General features: G+C 37.9%; 1 protein-coding gene and 1 pseudogene across 1 annotated transcript; both read left to right on the top strand.

The window, feature by feature from the left end:
* Window positions 1-1,811: 1,811 nt before the first annotated feature.
* On the top strand, window positions 1,812-8,839 carry LOC127755270 (probable LRR receptor-like serine/threonine-protein kinase At3g47570). Its single transcript, XM_052280928.1, has 4 exons — window positions 1,812-1,951; window positions 5,303-7,995; window positions 8,100-8,450; window positions 8,577-8,839. The coding sequence occupies exons 2-3, from the start codon at window positions 5,325-5,327 to the stop codon at window positions 8,447-8,449; spliced, it is 3,021 nt and encodes a 1,006-aa protein (XP_052136888.1). The 5' UTR covers window positions 1,812-1,951; window positions 5,303-5,324; the 3' UTR covers window position 8,450; window positions 8,577-8,839.
* Window positions 8,840-9,432: 593 nt separating this feature from the next.
* Window positions 9,433-14,593, top strand: LOC127755091 (probable LRR receptor-like serine/threonine-protein kinase At3g47570; annotated as a pseudogene).
* The last annotated feature ends 2,174 nt before the right edge of the window (window positions 14,594-16,767 follow it).

The raw sequence follows: 16,767 nt of genomic DNA, 5'->3' as shown, positions 1-16,767 counted from the left end.
GCGTTAGCACGGGCATATTACTAGTATATTTGGTTGGATATAGAAGCCAGGTAAAAGATACCCTTCTCTAAAAAAAAATAAAAAAATATCATGAAAACGAAGTCAACAGTATAGCTATGCAAACTAAGAATTAGTTGCGGAGTGCACAATTTGTTCATCGTATTGCATCTGTTTTATTTACGCTTGGCATACATATAGTCCAATGAATATAGGAGTTGTCTATTTGTTGATTGACTGATTCTTTTAAATCTCAGTTACTGTTTTTAGAAACAAATACTTTTTTTATAATAACAATGTGTGCTACAACATTATATCCTCACATTTTGGGATACCAGATTAAATAAAATAAAGAGAGAATAAAACTGAGCTCCTCGACAAGGTGATATGAATAAATCGAGCTACATGCATGCATGTATGGTTGACTTGACCAGTCAGTGGTCGATCGATATCGCCGATAAATGTTTGGCCATTCCTAACCCAATGACTAATATAGTGTCCATAGCATTAAATAATTAAGTTGCCACCTAGGATAAAAAATCATGTAGCAAGTGAATAAATGAGAAAAGAGAAGGAAATCATGTCTTGCATAAGACATGGTTTCTACGTAACATCCAAGACACCATGTGAGATAAGTAATAGTATTGGAATAGTAGTGTTTGCATTGGAAGAGTAGTGTGTAGTACTAGTTTCTTGATGATGTGTAGTTTATGGAAACTATGTTTAGTGTCTTGGGTTGAGAATGGTCTTAGTCATGACAATGTGTTAGCACATACCGTGGTCCGTGGGCAGAAACTTACCATCTTATCTTTTTTTTTATAATGAAAATAGATTACATCTCCAGACCTCATAATACATACAACTATAAATTTGTTACAATCTTGTTATTTGGGATTATAGACGATGTATTAAAGAATTAAAGCATATAAACCAACAAGATATACAGTACTACATCGTGATGAAATGTTTGCAGTACTTTTTATCTTTCGTGCTTGGGAAAATGGGAGATGAAACGAACGAGACTGGAGGGTGTTTGAGAACCAAGAGCTGTCTGTTTTGAGCACATATGATCAATAAAATTAATGAAGTTTGAATTAAAAAAAAACAAGGGAGTATATTCTAAACCTACCATTTGGTAGAAACTTACTTTTACAAGCATGGCAAAGATAATTCTTAACTATCTTCCAAAAATAAAAAAAAGGGGATGCCAAACATGCACTCGCGACTGCCAATCGATTGATTAATTAGGTTGTCCTCATGCAATGCAAATATCGATTGACGACGTGTACCCTTATCGGAATGACTTATTAGTAAATAAAGACTAATTTATGAGTAATTAGTAATTCAAAAGTAAATAATAATGTAAAATAAATTATGATAAAAGAAGTACAAAATCATAAAATTAAGTTATAAAATTAAAATTTTACTCCCTCCGTTTTACAATGTAAGTTATTCTAACATTTCCTACATTTATATTAATGTGAAAAATGGTAGAATAATTTACATTGTGAAACGGAGCAAGTAGCTCATAGCTGTAAGCGTAAACGTAACGACGAGGCCAGTCAATCTCACAGCGACTTCTTCCACTTAAATTAATGTCGATCTCAAACTACCCAAGTCTGACGCCTTCCTACTAACCACCTTATTATTGTACAAGCTGCAACTCATCGCGACGTCGAAGCAAGGCCCGCAAAGTCAGTCACTAAAGTAGTAGACTGATGAGATTACGTTTCAATTGGTTCGTTGTGCCTATAAATTAAGGCACGTACCGTGCGTGCAAGTATACATCATTCTGCCCTCGGTTGCTTTACTAAGCTAGTTTTGTTGCTCGATCGATCCATCGGTGTTCCGCAAAATAATTTGTTATTTTGGATTCAATCAATCAGGTCTTCAGTCGCCTTTAAACAATTGGGCAGCTTGATTCGAGTGCCGGCAGCCTGCAGCCGACCTAGCTGTAAGCATCTCTGCTTGTTTGTTGCGGCTATTTCATTTCCATAATACTACGTACATTAATAAAAGGGGTAACAATTAAGTACGGAAAATTCTGTTATTTTTTACAGCCTAACCCTGACATAATATTTGTGTCTCGTTAAGTTTATTTTTCACCTATCTTACACGTACATATCAATATAAAATAAAAAAAAGACTACGATAACTTTACTTTATTACATCCCAATACAATAACCTTACTTTATCAAACTCTGATGCAATAATTACTCTAAAAATAAGGGCCGCTTTGAATTGTAGGAATAAAAAAAACTGAGGAATAGGAAAAACATAGGATTCTGATAGGAATGTAAGTGTAAAACAGAGGATTGCAAAACATAGGAATGATCGTTTGATTGGACTACAAGAAAAACATAGGAATTGGATGAGAGAGATAGACTCAAATGATTCTTACCAAGAGGTTGGACCTCGTGCTAAATTTCCTCCAAAACCTATATGCAATAAGCCATTCCATAGAAATTTTGTAGAATTTGGAACACTCCAATCCTTTGAATCAAAGGGCTACATAGGAAAATTTCCTATAGGATTTCAATCCTATGAAATTCCTTCATAATTCCTTTGATTCAAAGGTGCCCTAAACTTATTTAGGACAAATGGAAGGAGCTAAAAACAAACCTATTAGGGCAAGTACTATAAGCCTCTACATATTGCCCCTAAATTTGCCACATAAGATTAGATAATGAGGTGGAGGAGAGAAGTTAGGGGAGAGAGAGAATGAGCCACCCCTCATGCAAGGGGCAACCTCTACACAATCTTCAAGAAAAGGGAAAGATGAATTGAGAGTAGACTAATATTGGGGTTTTGTATTAGATGTGATGTGTTGTATGTGTTGCCTCTTAATTAATGAGAAGATGACATGGTCCAAATTAGATGTGACATGCACCTCCACTATAAAACTTGCCCTTATGGAACCGAGGAAATGTATCACTATTTAATTTGGCTGAGTTCTTTCCCCCACTTTCCCAACTCACCTATCTCGTTTTCCACGGTCACGCTTTTCAAACTGCTAAATGGTGCTTTTTTTTAAAAAAAATTCTATACGAAAGTTGCTTTCAAAAATCAAATTAATCTATTTTTAAAAAAATACTAATACTTAATTAATTACGCGCTAATGGACCGCTCCGTTTTTCGTGTGGAGGAGACGTGGGTTCCCAACCCGAAAGAGCTAACACAGTGTTAGCTTGCTTTTCATCACATGTGCCATTATGGAGCATAGTACTTCCAAGCTAGTGTAAGACTCTGCGTCTAATTAGGTTTCAAAAATAAAAGACTCTGCATCTAAAACCTGAATTAACTAGGGATCAGTTCCTCAGACGAAGACGGGGGTGATGGTAACATCTTGCCATGGTTTGGTCCCAAGTGTTCGAGATGTGATTGTAGTGTTTTTGTACCATATTAAAAGTTCATGTGGATGAAGGACTGTTTATAATCTTTGGTGCTCAAACCATGCTATATTAGGTTAACCGCCTTACACGAAACGGTTTACTATACAGACGTGCATATCTGGGATTTTATAAACATGCTGTTACAGGTAACCATTATGCAGTGAAAAATGCTAATGTGTCCACGGGGCGATAAATCATTGTCTTGATACTATGAATAGATTCTTTTTTCTTTGATATTTGCAATACACCGTTTTACGTGACAGCCGAAAAGGTGTTTATTGCAACTATTGCTAACACAGATTCATCACCATGATAGGAAAAAGTAAGAATTACCCCCCTCCGTGAAATATTGCAAGAGTACAAAAATAAAAATTTGACATCCCCAATTCATCAAACCGGACAAATTACACCCCTAACCTGTTCCAGAGTAGTTTTGATCCTACGTGGCGTAAACTTAGCGATCCAGTCAGCTAAAAATGTTATACAAATAAGTAGGCTCCAACTGTCAGCTACATCTCTCCCTTCTTCTCTTTTCTTCTGCCTTCTTCCCCTTCGATCTCTCTCTCTCTCTACCTCTGGACGGAGCAGGCAAGAGGGCGGTGGACTAACTCCCTCCATAGGCTGGCGATGGCGACAACCTCCATCCTTTAACCTGTGTGACTCCCTCCATGGAGCTGGCGACGGTGGTAGTCTCCATCCTCTACGGTAGAGGATGCCGCCCCAAATATCCATGCTGGAGGCAGTGACTACAGAGCTTGCTGGAGGAGGAGGTGACGACGGAGCTTGCTAGAGAGGAGGCACTGGCGGTGGAGCTTGCTTGAGGAGATGGTGGCGGTGCTTGCTCGAGGAGGCAGCGGAAGGACGCAAAGCTCACTAGTAGACGGCACAACAAGCATGCTATCGTGTCGATGCTTTCCCGCCACATGCGTTCGCCGACGAGGGGGTGAGGGGATTCGTTCGGTTTGATGAATCAGGGTGTCAAATGTCTAAGTTTGTAGTTTGGGGGGTCATACGTATTATCCTAGTAGTTCAAGGGGGTAATTCATACTTTTCCCACCACGATATGCATATGTTTCATATGATTTTAAGCTTGTTGCAACTGTTCTGAACACTAAAAACACTCGCAAAAAAAGTTATTCCTTTCAAATTATCTTTTGCTCGGCCACAAGTCTTTAGAAAGGAAAACAAATCCGAATCATAATTAATTCCTCATGTAGGTAACTAAGTACTTCTTAACAAATTAAGATGAATACACTTTTTAACACCTTTACTAGTAATATACTCCCTCAGTTTCATATTATAAGTCATTTGACAATTTTTCTAGTCAAACTTTGTTAAGTTTGACCACGTTTACAGAAAGATTCAACAACATCTAAAATATGAAATTAGTTTCATTAAATCTAACATTGAATATAGTTTGATAATATGTTTGTTTTGTGTTAAAAATAATACTGTATTATTCTATAAATTAGTCAAACTTAATATAGTTTGGCTAGAAAAAAAGTCAAACGACTTACAATATGAAACGGAGGGAGTACTATTCTATTCGTTCGAAAATACAATGTGTCCTTGTTTTCCACAAAGTCAATACTTTAAAATTTTGGCTAAAAATTATATAAAAATACATGTGTTTAGTGTCATGTATATAGTATCACTAGGTTCGTATTTGAATGTATATAGTATCACTAGGTTTGTATTTGAAAATATTTTCACGTGAGGCTAATTTTGTAGTTCTTTATAATAAAAACTAATAGTTAAAATACAATGTTGCAGACCATGTAGAAACCTAATACGTCTTATATTTTTAAATGGAAAGAGTAGGTGACATTTTTCCATGTTTCTTTACAAGAAAAAAACTATTTCTTCACATTATGGACTTTTTGTAATATCTTGCTTTAATTTATTATATGTAGATTTGGCAGTGGTGAATTGGTCATGAAGATCATTATAATTGGACTGTGTCTTTTGGTGATTATGGCTAGCAGTGTAGTCCAAATCATGTGCAATTCATTATATGGGAACGGGACAGATCGACTCTCATTGCTTGAATTCAGAAAAGCAATAAGTCTCGATGCACAGCAAGCCCTGATGTCCTGGAATGACAGCAATTACTTTTGCAGTTGGGAAGGTGTCTTGTGCAGGGTTAAAACTCCACATCGTGTCATTTCTCTGAACCTTACAAATCGAGGTTTAGAAGGGCAAATATCTCCTGCACTTGGCAACATGACATTCCTGAAATTTCTCTCCCTATCCAGCAATTCATTCAGAGGAGAGATCCCTTTGTCCCTTGGTCATCTGCATCACCTGGAAAGCCTCTACTTGAGCAATAACACACTACAAGGAGACATACCTGACTTTACAAACTGTTCCAATCTCAAGTCTCTTTGGCTCAGTCGCAACCACTTAGTTGGACAATTCAACAGTAATTTTCCCCCTCGGCTTCAAGATTTGATTCTTACATCTAATAATATTACTGGGACCATCCCCTCCTCTCTTGCCAATATCACATCGCTACAACGGCTTAGCATCGCAGATAACAGTATCAAGGGGAACATCCCACATGAGTTTGCTGGGTTTCCCATGCTACAGATCCTCTATGCTGATGGGAATAAGTTGGCAGGTGGGTTTCCACGAGCCATCTTGAACATTTCTACTATTGTGCGTCTTGGTTTTAGCTCTAATTATCTAAGTGGAGAAATACCTTCCAATCTCTTTGATTTTCTGCCCCAAATCCAACTATTTGTATTAGACTCTAACCTCTTCCGAGGGCATATCCCAAACTCATTAGGAAACGCTTCCAAGCTGCAACATGTTGACATATCAAGTAATAACTTCACTGGGGTCATACCTGGCACTATTGGGAAACTTACAGAATTATATCGGCTAAATCTTGAAAAAAATCAACTCCATGCACGCAACAAGCAAGACTGGGAGTTCATGAGCAGCTTAGCAAACTGCACCGGTTTGACACTTCTCTCAATATCTGATAACTGTCTAGAAGGCCATGTACCAAGTTCATTAGGTAACCTTTCTGTTCAGCTTCAACTACTACTTTTGGGAGGAAATCAATTATCAGGGGGTTTTCCTCCTGGTTTCCAATACCTTCACAACCTGATTAGCATATCAATCGATAGCAATAATTTTTCAGGAGTCCTTCCAGAATGGCTCGGCAGTCTACAAAATTTGCAATTAATAGGCTTATATAACAATAACTTTACAGGGATTATACCTTCATCCCTTTCAAATTTATCTCAATTAGTATATCTCTATCTACACTCAAATCAGTTTTATGGGCATCTACCGCCAAGCTTGGGAAATCACAAACTTCAACAGTTGACTATTGGATATAACAATATTCAGGGTGTGATACCAAAGGAGATATTCAAAATTCCATCATTGATTCTAATTGATTTATCTTTCAACAACCTAGATGGAAGTATCCCAATAGAAGTAGGTGATGCCAAGCAACTCACGTATTTGAGGCTTTCGTCTAATAAGCTATCTGGGGATATTCCTAACACTTTAGGTAATTGTGAAAGCTTGGAAAAAATAACGTTGGATCAGAATATATTTAGCGGAAGCATCCCCACTACATTAGGCAACATACTCAACCTAAAAGTTCTCAACTTGTCTCAGAACAACTTGTCAGGATCTATACCACCATCTCTTGGCAACCTCAAACTTCTCGAGGAACTAGATCTTTCATTCAACCATCTTAAAGGTGAGGTCCCAGTAAAAGGAATATTCAAGAATGCAAGTGCCATTCAAATTGATGGTAACGAGGCCCTTTGTGGTGGAGTGCCAGAGCTACATTTACATGCATGCTCTATCATCCCTTTTGACTCAACTAAGCACAAGCAATCTATTGTACTAAAAATCGTCATCCCATTAGCTAGCGTGTTGTCACTTGCTATGATCATATCTATCTTGTTACTTCTGAACAGAAAACAGAAGAGAAAATCTATAGATTTACCCTCATTTGGTAGGAAATTTGTCAGAGTTTCTTACCATGATCTTGCCAAAGCAACAGAGGGGTTTTCAACATCACATTTAATTGGAAGAGGAAGGTATAGTTCTGTGTATCAAGGGAAATTTACGGACGAAAAGGTGGTTGCAGTGAAAGTGTTCAACTTAGAGACAATGGGAGCACAAAAGAGCTTCATCACAGAATGCAATGCACTAAGAAAATTGCGACACCGCAATATAGTTCCTATCCTAACTGCATGTGCGAGCACTAGTTCCAATGGAAATGATTTTAAAGCTCTATTGTATGAATTCATGCCACAAGGGGATTTGAATAAATTACTTCATTCGACCGGAGCTGAAGAATTCAACGGGGAAAATCATGGTAACCGGATCACACTTGCTCAAAGATTAAGCATCATTGTGGATGTAGCTGATGCAATTGAGTACCTCCACCATAACAACCAAGAAACTATTGTCCATTGTGATCTGAAGCCTAGCAACATTCTTTTGGATGACGATATGATAGCTCATGTTGGGGACTTTGGCCTTGCAAGGTTCAAAATTGACTTCATGGGATCCAATGACTCCAACTCAATTTACTCAACTGCAATAAAGGGAACCATTGGATATGTTGCCCCAGGTAATGCTCATTTCCAAATTGTGTTTGTGTTTCCCTCTAAACTGTGAATTGTTTCAGCATAGTAACATTTCGAGTAAACTGTTCCCATCTATGGCGGTCCATAGAGTATGCTGCAGGTGCTGAAGTGTCGACCTATGGAGATGTCTTTAGCTTTGGGGTTGTTCTACTAGAAATATTTTTACGAAAAAAACCAACCGACGATATGTTCAAGGATGGCCTCGACATTGTCAAGTTTGTCGAGGTGAACTTTCCAGATAGGTTACCGCAGATTGTTGACCCAGAATTACTACAAGAAACACATGTGGGTATAAAAGAAAGGGTCTTGGGTTGTCTAAATTCAGTACTAAACATTGGACTTTGCTGCACAAAGACATCCCCATATGAGCGCATGGACATGCGAGAAGTGGCTGCAAGGCTTAGTAAAATCAAAGAGGTGTTTCTCAGTGGCAACTAAGGTAATCTAGTTTTGGACGATATGGCCTTGTTATCTCCAAGATTGTTTCTCATATTATATGTGCATTGTTCTTTCCTTAGTAAAATAACATTTAAGCAGGAAAACTGATGCTGAGCTTACGTTGCAGATATCCCAAAATCATAAGTCTGTGGACTGGACCCTGTAGACTCTGTACTTGTCAATACATCTTTGGCAACTGGGATGATTGCCTGAAGCTACATCTTTTATGTCTCGCTATATATACAACTAGCTCTGTACTCCACGAAGTTGATTACATGCATTTTATTTCCCTTTGTGATGATGACCACAAATTATTGTACTTGATCATATTTACTAAACTATAATTTACGGATGTCATGACACGTGATTTATGTAATTTCCACCACTGAAATAAGTTGAGTAACTTATTTATGCAACTTGTAAGAGAAGTGACTAAATTACACCCACCTCGCAAGTTATAGTGTTGATGTGTTTTATTTTTTTTATATAAAACAAATCATAGTGGTAGAAAACAGAGACTTATTTGCTAAGCGGCCATTGTTTATGTGGACCTAATTTAAAATGAGACTACCTATTAATCTTTCGATAGACTTGGAGCTTCAAATCTTACAGAATTTTCAACCAATGAATGGCTTATTTTAAAAGAATTAACAAAAAAGGATAAATATTTCAAAAATCATAAATTTAGAGGAAAAAACAGTTGTAAAATCTAATTTTGATACACCGTAATAGAGCGTAAGTGCACTATAACTAAGTTCTGTAACTTAATATAACTACAAGTTGCCCGGAGAAAAAAATATAACTACAAGTTAGATCTATGTAAACACAAATCTTGATGCAATATTTTACGGACACAAATCTGTAGCAAAGTGAAATAGCAAAACCGATTCCAAAAAAAAAAGCATTCTTATATGGGCATCAGATAGGCTGTTCAGCTCTGCGGCGAGCCAGCGAACGGCGGCGGCGGCGGCAGCAGTAGTGAGGATGCGTATTGGAGCGTGACGGCTGGAGCTTGTGCTAGCCGATGCCAAATCCGCCATGCGCGCCGGGTTTCAGGGCTCCATCCAGGATCGGACGACGTACGGCTACCAATGCAGCGATGAGCGACGATTTTCTCCGCTTTCTCTGGCCCATATCTCACGAAAATATATCAATCCGGCGGCCGCGGCCTCGATCGATCACATCGCCGGAAACCAGCCCGACCTGCTCCTCGTCGGCGATCTACTACGTCACGCCACCGCACTGCAACAGGCTTCTACTCCTGAATTTTCTTCGAATCGACGACACCTATCAGCCAGACTGGGGATTACCGCTGAGGTTTTGACCACTATCCCAAAAGCTCAATCTTTTTTTTTTTTCTGAAACTCTGAACCATTTTGTCACTCTGAATCTTCTTCAGAACTCTTACTTTGTGAATTGGTCTCGCAGAATTAATATGGTGATTTGTTAACTACAGTGAATCATTTACAACTTCAGTTCAGCAGCTGTATATCTTTTTAAGATTGAATTAGGTAGTTGCTCGATCTGCTCTATAAGCTTCAGTGCGAAGTGACAAAGGACATCAGACTAAAATATTCAGTAGTACATATATACTAATTTTACAATTCCATGTCTTTGATCAGTGAAAGTGTGCTGAATATCAGATGTTACTAATATATACTACACTAATTTTACAATTACATATGTATTTGATCAAGGAAAGTCTGCTGAATACTAACCTTAATCCTACACAACAAATTCCAGGGAAGCAGTAGGAAGAAATGACAAAGATGGATAGGATAGGTGGGTGACTGAACCTTGCGCACTCTGGTACATACAACACTCATTACAGGGAAGCAGAGTGCATGGGAGTGGAGATAGTGCTAAAGCCATCGACGTTCGTCTTCACCCACAGCCATGCGAGTGGAGCACTTGACTGACAATCACGATGAGTTAGGCAGTCCTCCACACTTCATGTCTTCAACTGCAGATTGTGCATCCTTTCTGAAGAAAACTGGCGCCTGATTGGAATCTTTCGTGCAGTTGACTGCAAATCAAGTCTTTGCATGCCAAGATTGTGCTAATTAAAGCCACGGTATCCTTCTGTTATAAAAAGAAGCAGTCGAATTGTCGATGACCATGAGCCCCATGAGACAGGCTAGCTGCTCCTCTCGTTGGTAATCTCAGTCATGCATATCAATCTTTCATTTAATTCGTTTCTGTTCATCATTTTGTTGTTGGGATAGATTGGTGTATGTTGGATTGCATGCTTTTGGGGATTTGTGTGTAGAATACGTCTAGTTATATACACAGCACATTCTGTCTGGAAAGGTAATGCATATATATACAAATGATTTGAGACGTTTTGGTTCCATTTTATCTGAGGTGATGATCAGCAATTACTAAATACTACTACCTCCATTTTTTAATATATGACGTCTTTAACTTTTTGACAAATGTTTGATCATTCGTCTTATTCAAAATTTTTATACGGATATAAAAAATCAAGTCACGCTTAAAGAACATTTGAAGATAAATCAAGTCATAATAAAATAAATGATAATTGCATAATTTTTTAAATAAGATGAATGGTCATCTGCAGTAACCATTGAAATCCCTCAGGTACTTCGAATGTCAACAAAACAAATATTTGCCTTTACACCAGTTAGCAATTTAAGTTTTGTGCCTCACTTGTATATATCCATGTCATCAGGCTCTTGGTTTGCTAGCCATGAAGTTCATTGAACCCGGGCAATTTCTCTTGGTGTTCTTGGTTTGCAGTGCACATGTTGTCATCCACTCCTTTAGTGGAAATGAAGCAGATCGGTTATCACTGCTTGAATTCAAGAATGCTATTACTCTTGATCCACAGCAAGCACTGATATCCTGGAATGACAGCAACCATGTCTGCAGTTGGGAAGGTGTCAAGTGCAGGATGAAGGCTCCGCATCGTGTCATTTCTCTCAACCTCGGTGATCAAGGCTTAGTAGGGACAGTATCTCCTTCTCTTGGGAACCTAACGTTCCTAAGATATCTATTCCTCCAAGAAAATTTACTAGCTGGACAAATTCCCCTGTCCCTTGGTCATTTGCATCACCTCAAATATCTCTACTTGAGTAATAACACACTCCAAGGGGAGATACCTGATTTTGCAAATTGTTCTAATCTCAAGATGCTAGGTCTAGGTGGCAATCACCTAGTTGGACAAGTACCTACAGATGCCAATTTGCCTCCTAGCCTTTATGGTCTGGATATTTCAAATAATAATCTGACTGGAACCATTCCCTCATCTCTTTTTAACATTACAACATTAGCGGAACTTTTTATACAACACAATCAAATCAATGGCGAGATCCCAAGAGAAATTGGAAAATCACGCTTTCTGCAAGAATTTTCTGCTTCTGGAAATAAGCTTTCAGGAAGATTTCAACAAACCATCCTTAATATCTCTTCCCTTGCTATTATAGACCTTGGGACCAATTATCTACATGGAGAGTTGCCCTCCAATCTTGGTAGTTCACTGCCCAATCTACAAATGTTTGGTTTGGGCAACAACTTGTTCGGTGGGCATATCCCTAGTTCTTTGGCAAATGCTTCTAAGCTATTTTTGGTTGACCTTGCAAGAAATAATTTCACAGGGGTGGTGCCTAGTTCTATTGGCAAACTTAAGGAACTCTCCTGGGTGAACCTTGAAATTAATCAACTTCAAGGCTTAGAGTTTATGAATAACCTAAAAAATGGCACCAATCTACAAAAATTATCAGTAGCAAGTAATCAATTAGAAGGAGAGATACCAAATTCATTTGGCAACTTTTCTGTGAAACTTCAAGTGTTATACCTTGGAAGCAATAGATTGTCAGGGCGTTTTCCACCTGGCATAGCAAATCTTCACTACCTGTCAGGTTTAGCATTGGAGTCAAATTGTTTTACAGGTCCAATTCCAGATTGGCTAGGAAATCTTAAAACTTTGCAAGTAATATCCTTATTTGATAACATGTTTACCGGATTTATTCCATCATCAGTCTCAAATTTCTCTACTGGAAGAGGCCTTATTGGATTCTAACCACTTCTATGCCCATATACCACGAGGTTTGGAAAGCCTCAAAGTACTACAAGTACTGAATATTTCAAACAACAATCTTCATGGTAACATCCCAAGAGAGATCTTCAGCATTCCTACAACAAGGGTGGTTGAGCTATCTTCTAATAGACTGGATGGACCTCTTCCAATTGAAATGGGAAATGCCAAACAATTACAAAGTCTGGTGCTTTCATCAAATAACCTAACAGGTGTTATTCCGAATACACTGGGTAATTGTGAGAGTATGGAGGAAATCAAATTGGATCAGAATTTTCTTAGTGGAAGGATTCCTACTTCATTTGGCAGCATAAAAAGCTTGGAAGTGCTCAATTGTCTCATAATCTCTTATCAGGATCCATACCAAAGTCTATTGGTGGTTTGCAGGATCTTCAACAACTAGATCTGTCCTTCAACAATCTTGAGGGTGAAGTACCAGAAATAGGTATATTCAGCAACATAACAGCCGTTCGGATTGCTGGAAATACAGGTCTTTGCGGTGGGGCAGCAATGCTACAACTACCACCGTGCTCCTCTAGGCGTCCAAGTTCAACTAAGCACATGGTATCAGTAGTGCTGAAAGTTGTGATTCCATTTGCCTGCATAGTGTCACTTGCTATGGGAATATCTGCCTTACTATTTTGGAGGAAAAGAAATGAGAGGAAATCCATGTCTCTCACTTCGTTTGGTAGAAAATTTTCAAAAGTTTCATTCAACGATCTTGCCAGTGCAACGGATGGTTTCTCCACATACAATTTAATTGGCAGGGGAAGGTATAGTTCTGTGTACAAAGGGAGATTGTTGCAATATGGAAATGTTGTTGCTGTGAAAGTTTTCAGTCTACAGACTAGAGGATCACAAAAAAGCTTCATCACAGAATGCCATGCTTTAAGAAATGTGCGACACCGGAATCTTGTTCCCATCCTAACTGCATGCTCAAGTATTGATTCTAAAGGGGATGTTTTCAAAGCTCTAGTGTATGAATTTATGTCACAAGGTGACTTGCATATGATACTATACTCAACTCAAAACGATGAAAATAATTCAGCTTTGATCCAGATTGCACTTGCTCAGCGGTTAAGCATTGTGGTAGATGTGGCTGCTGCATTGGAGTATCTCCACCATAACAACCAAGGAACTATTGTTCACTGTGATCTGAAGCCTGGCAACATTCTTTTGGATGACAACATGATAGCACATGTTGGAGACTTTGGTCTTGCAAGGTTCAAAGTTGATTGTACTGTATCATCTTCCGGTGACTCAACTATTTCAAGTGCAATTAATGGAACCATTGGATATGTTGCTCCGGGTAAATCCTACTTTCATTCTACAATATTTCCGTTTAAGTTGGGAGTGTTTTCTTCCTATTTTAATATTTTGACTGAACTATTCTCATGTGCTATGCTCTGTACAGAGTATGCAGCTGGTGGTGAAGTTTCAACTTATGGAGATGTTTATAGCTGTGGAATAGTTCTCTTTGAAATATTTTTACGAAAGAGACCAACAGACGATATGTTCAAGGATGGCCTGAACATTGCAACTTTTGTTGAGATGAACTTTCCGGATAGGATATCACAAGTTGTTGACCCAGAATTACTGGAGAACCAAAATGGTATATCCCATGAAACTCTTGTGGACATGAAGGAAAAAGATTTGGAGTGTCTACATTCAGTGCTGAACATTGGACTTTGCTGCACAAAGCCATCCCCCTACGAGCGCATGGACATGCGAGAAGTGGCTGCAAGGTTGCGTAAAATTAAGGCAGCCCATCTCAGCAGTAACTAAGGTAATCTAGTATGATGATGTGCCGTTGTTATATAGGAGTATGTTCCTAAGGTGGTTTATCACATCATGTGTCTGCATTATCGTTTTCTTAGTAAAATGAGCACTCTTACCGTGGTAAATAAGCAAAGGACTGATCCCGAGCTCACATTGCAGATACTCTGAGATCATCAGCATGTGGATCCTGTAAACTCTACTTGTCTGCACATTACTGGCAACTGCGATAAGTGCCTTAGTATTACCTACGTCCTGTGCTTTCATTTTCTGTGGAGTGCAAATATAGTACTTATAAGCTTTTTTACGGAAATGTACCACACATATTAGTACCCATTTACCACACGTTCTTACAGTATATAGTTGTGGTATATATATTTTGTGTGTGTCTGTGTTGAGATACCAAAAATCACCTTAAACACTACTCCCTCCGTCCCAAAATATAAGTATTTTTAGCATAGTAACAAGTCAAACATTTTTAACTTTGACTATTAATAGCAAAAAATAAAAAAGATCAATTATATAAAATTGATGTTACTAGATTTATCATTAAACAAACTATCATAATATGTAACTCTTTTTATTTAAAATATTTTACTTTTATAGATATTGTTGGTCAAAATAGTATCTCGAAGACCGTGTTAGAGTCCAAAAATACTTATATTTTGGGATGGAGGGAATAGAAAGTGTGATCTCGATAGTACTTCCCAGTACCAGAAAAAACCTCTTCTTCTAGAGGAAATGGGTTCATGTATATCTCAACCTGTCCACATGTTTATAGTTGGCCGTTCAATTGCTGCTTCTTAATTAGTACTCCCCCCTTACTTGTGAAGGAAGTCGTTTTGGACAGCGACACGGTCTCCAAACACAACTTTGACTTCTTATTTCTATAAAAATATTTATTGAAAAGTGATATATGTATATTTTTATGAATGTATTTTTCAAGACAAATCTATTCATATAATTTTTATATTTTCAAACTCAACAACTTGAGAGTTATTCATGATTTATATTTCTAAAGTTTGATTTAAACATTGTCCTAAACGACTTATTTTACGAGTACGGAGGGAGTACAAGGTTACACATTACGCTATATGTATGGACTGTATCGCAAAAATCTGGACATCAATGGTAAGTTGATAATGGTGCGTAACACCATAATAGGGACTTGTGATCGATAATATTTGGATCATTTCACGAATTGGTCTCGTGCAGTATATATGCTGATTGCTAACAACAGTGTACTGAAGATTCCAGTTTAAGCAATATCACTTTTTTAAAAAAAATTCAACAAGCTTCGGTGACAGAGTTAATTAGGACGTCAGAGTAAAAATGTTCAGTAAACATACACACACACAACTGAGCCGGCAAAAGTGTACGTACACAACGCCTACGAATCTCTGTGCTGAAAAAGCTTCATGTTACCGTGTTTAATCTCAATGCTTTCCACTGTGAACTACACTGCATTTGAGTGCTTGACTGACCGATCAACGACGACGAGTTTAACTAGTCGCTTAATCAGTGTGATCGAGTCCTCCAGGCGGTTGACTGCAAAAGATGGAAATCTAAGTCTTTGCATACCTCTAGATAGTTATTTTATTTCGTTTGTTTCTGTACTGTTCATCATTTTGTTGTTGGATACAGCAATGCCTATGATGGAATGGATCCTTCGTGGGATTTATGTGTGGAATATACGTCTTTTTATATGTACACAGCTATATATTTCAGTAGATGAACTTGATGAATATATAGAGATGATCAGAAACATTTTGTTTCCCCTTGTGTGAGATGCTCAGACAAATTATTATTTGTTGGGTACTTTTCCTTTTCTTATCTCTGATCCTACCTTTTTTTTTTACCCTCATATGTGATCATTTTTTGTGCTGAAATTAACTTAGGATTCCGAAGCAGCTCTCAACTCTGATTGACAATTGCATTGGATACAACCTGCTGCGGTCAGAGACTCAGAATTCCCCCTTCTTTGGGTCTTGCTGAAGCCTGAAGGATCAGACTTATTCTACAAATAAACACTAAAAAAAAAACTTATTCTACAAATGAATATTTTTTGCGTCAAGGTTAAATGCGTCGGCGCGAATGATATTGGTGCCGACATCCTCCCCCTTTATACGCTAAGTCACTTATGTGAAAGGGGTCAACACTAATAACTTTGGTGATGAGAACTTATTTGTAATATTTTCTTTCCAAAAGTGGTTAAAATATAAAAAACATTCTTGCAAATAGGTCCTCGGTCCTGGTGGCACCAATACCATTGGCACCTTGACATTGAACCTCGGCACTAATACACCTGATACTGAGAAAAAGTTCATTCTTTGTAGGGGTCTATTTATAAAATAAGTTTTTTTAAAGAAAATGCCAAAATATAAAAAATCCATATCTAGATCCAGATTGAAGGCGGAGCAAACCAGAAAATTAATAGTGGTACCACTGTGATCTACAGTAAACATGGTACAATTATTGTACCAAC

The sequence above is a fragment of the Oryza glaberrima genome, chromosome 11 (genome assembly GCF_000147395.1).
Source record: "Oryza glaberrima chromosome 11, OglaRS2, whole genome shotgun sequence".
In the NCBI taxonomy this organism is placed as follows: domain Eukaryota; kingdom Viridiplantae; phylum Streptophyta; class Magnoliopsida; order Poales; family Poaceae; genus Oryza; species Oryza glaberrima.
This window is presented reverse-complemented; position numbering and strand designations above follow the sequence as displayed.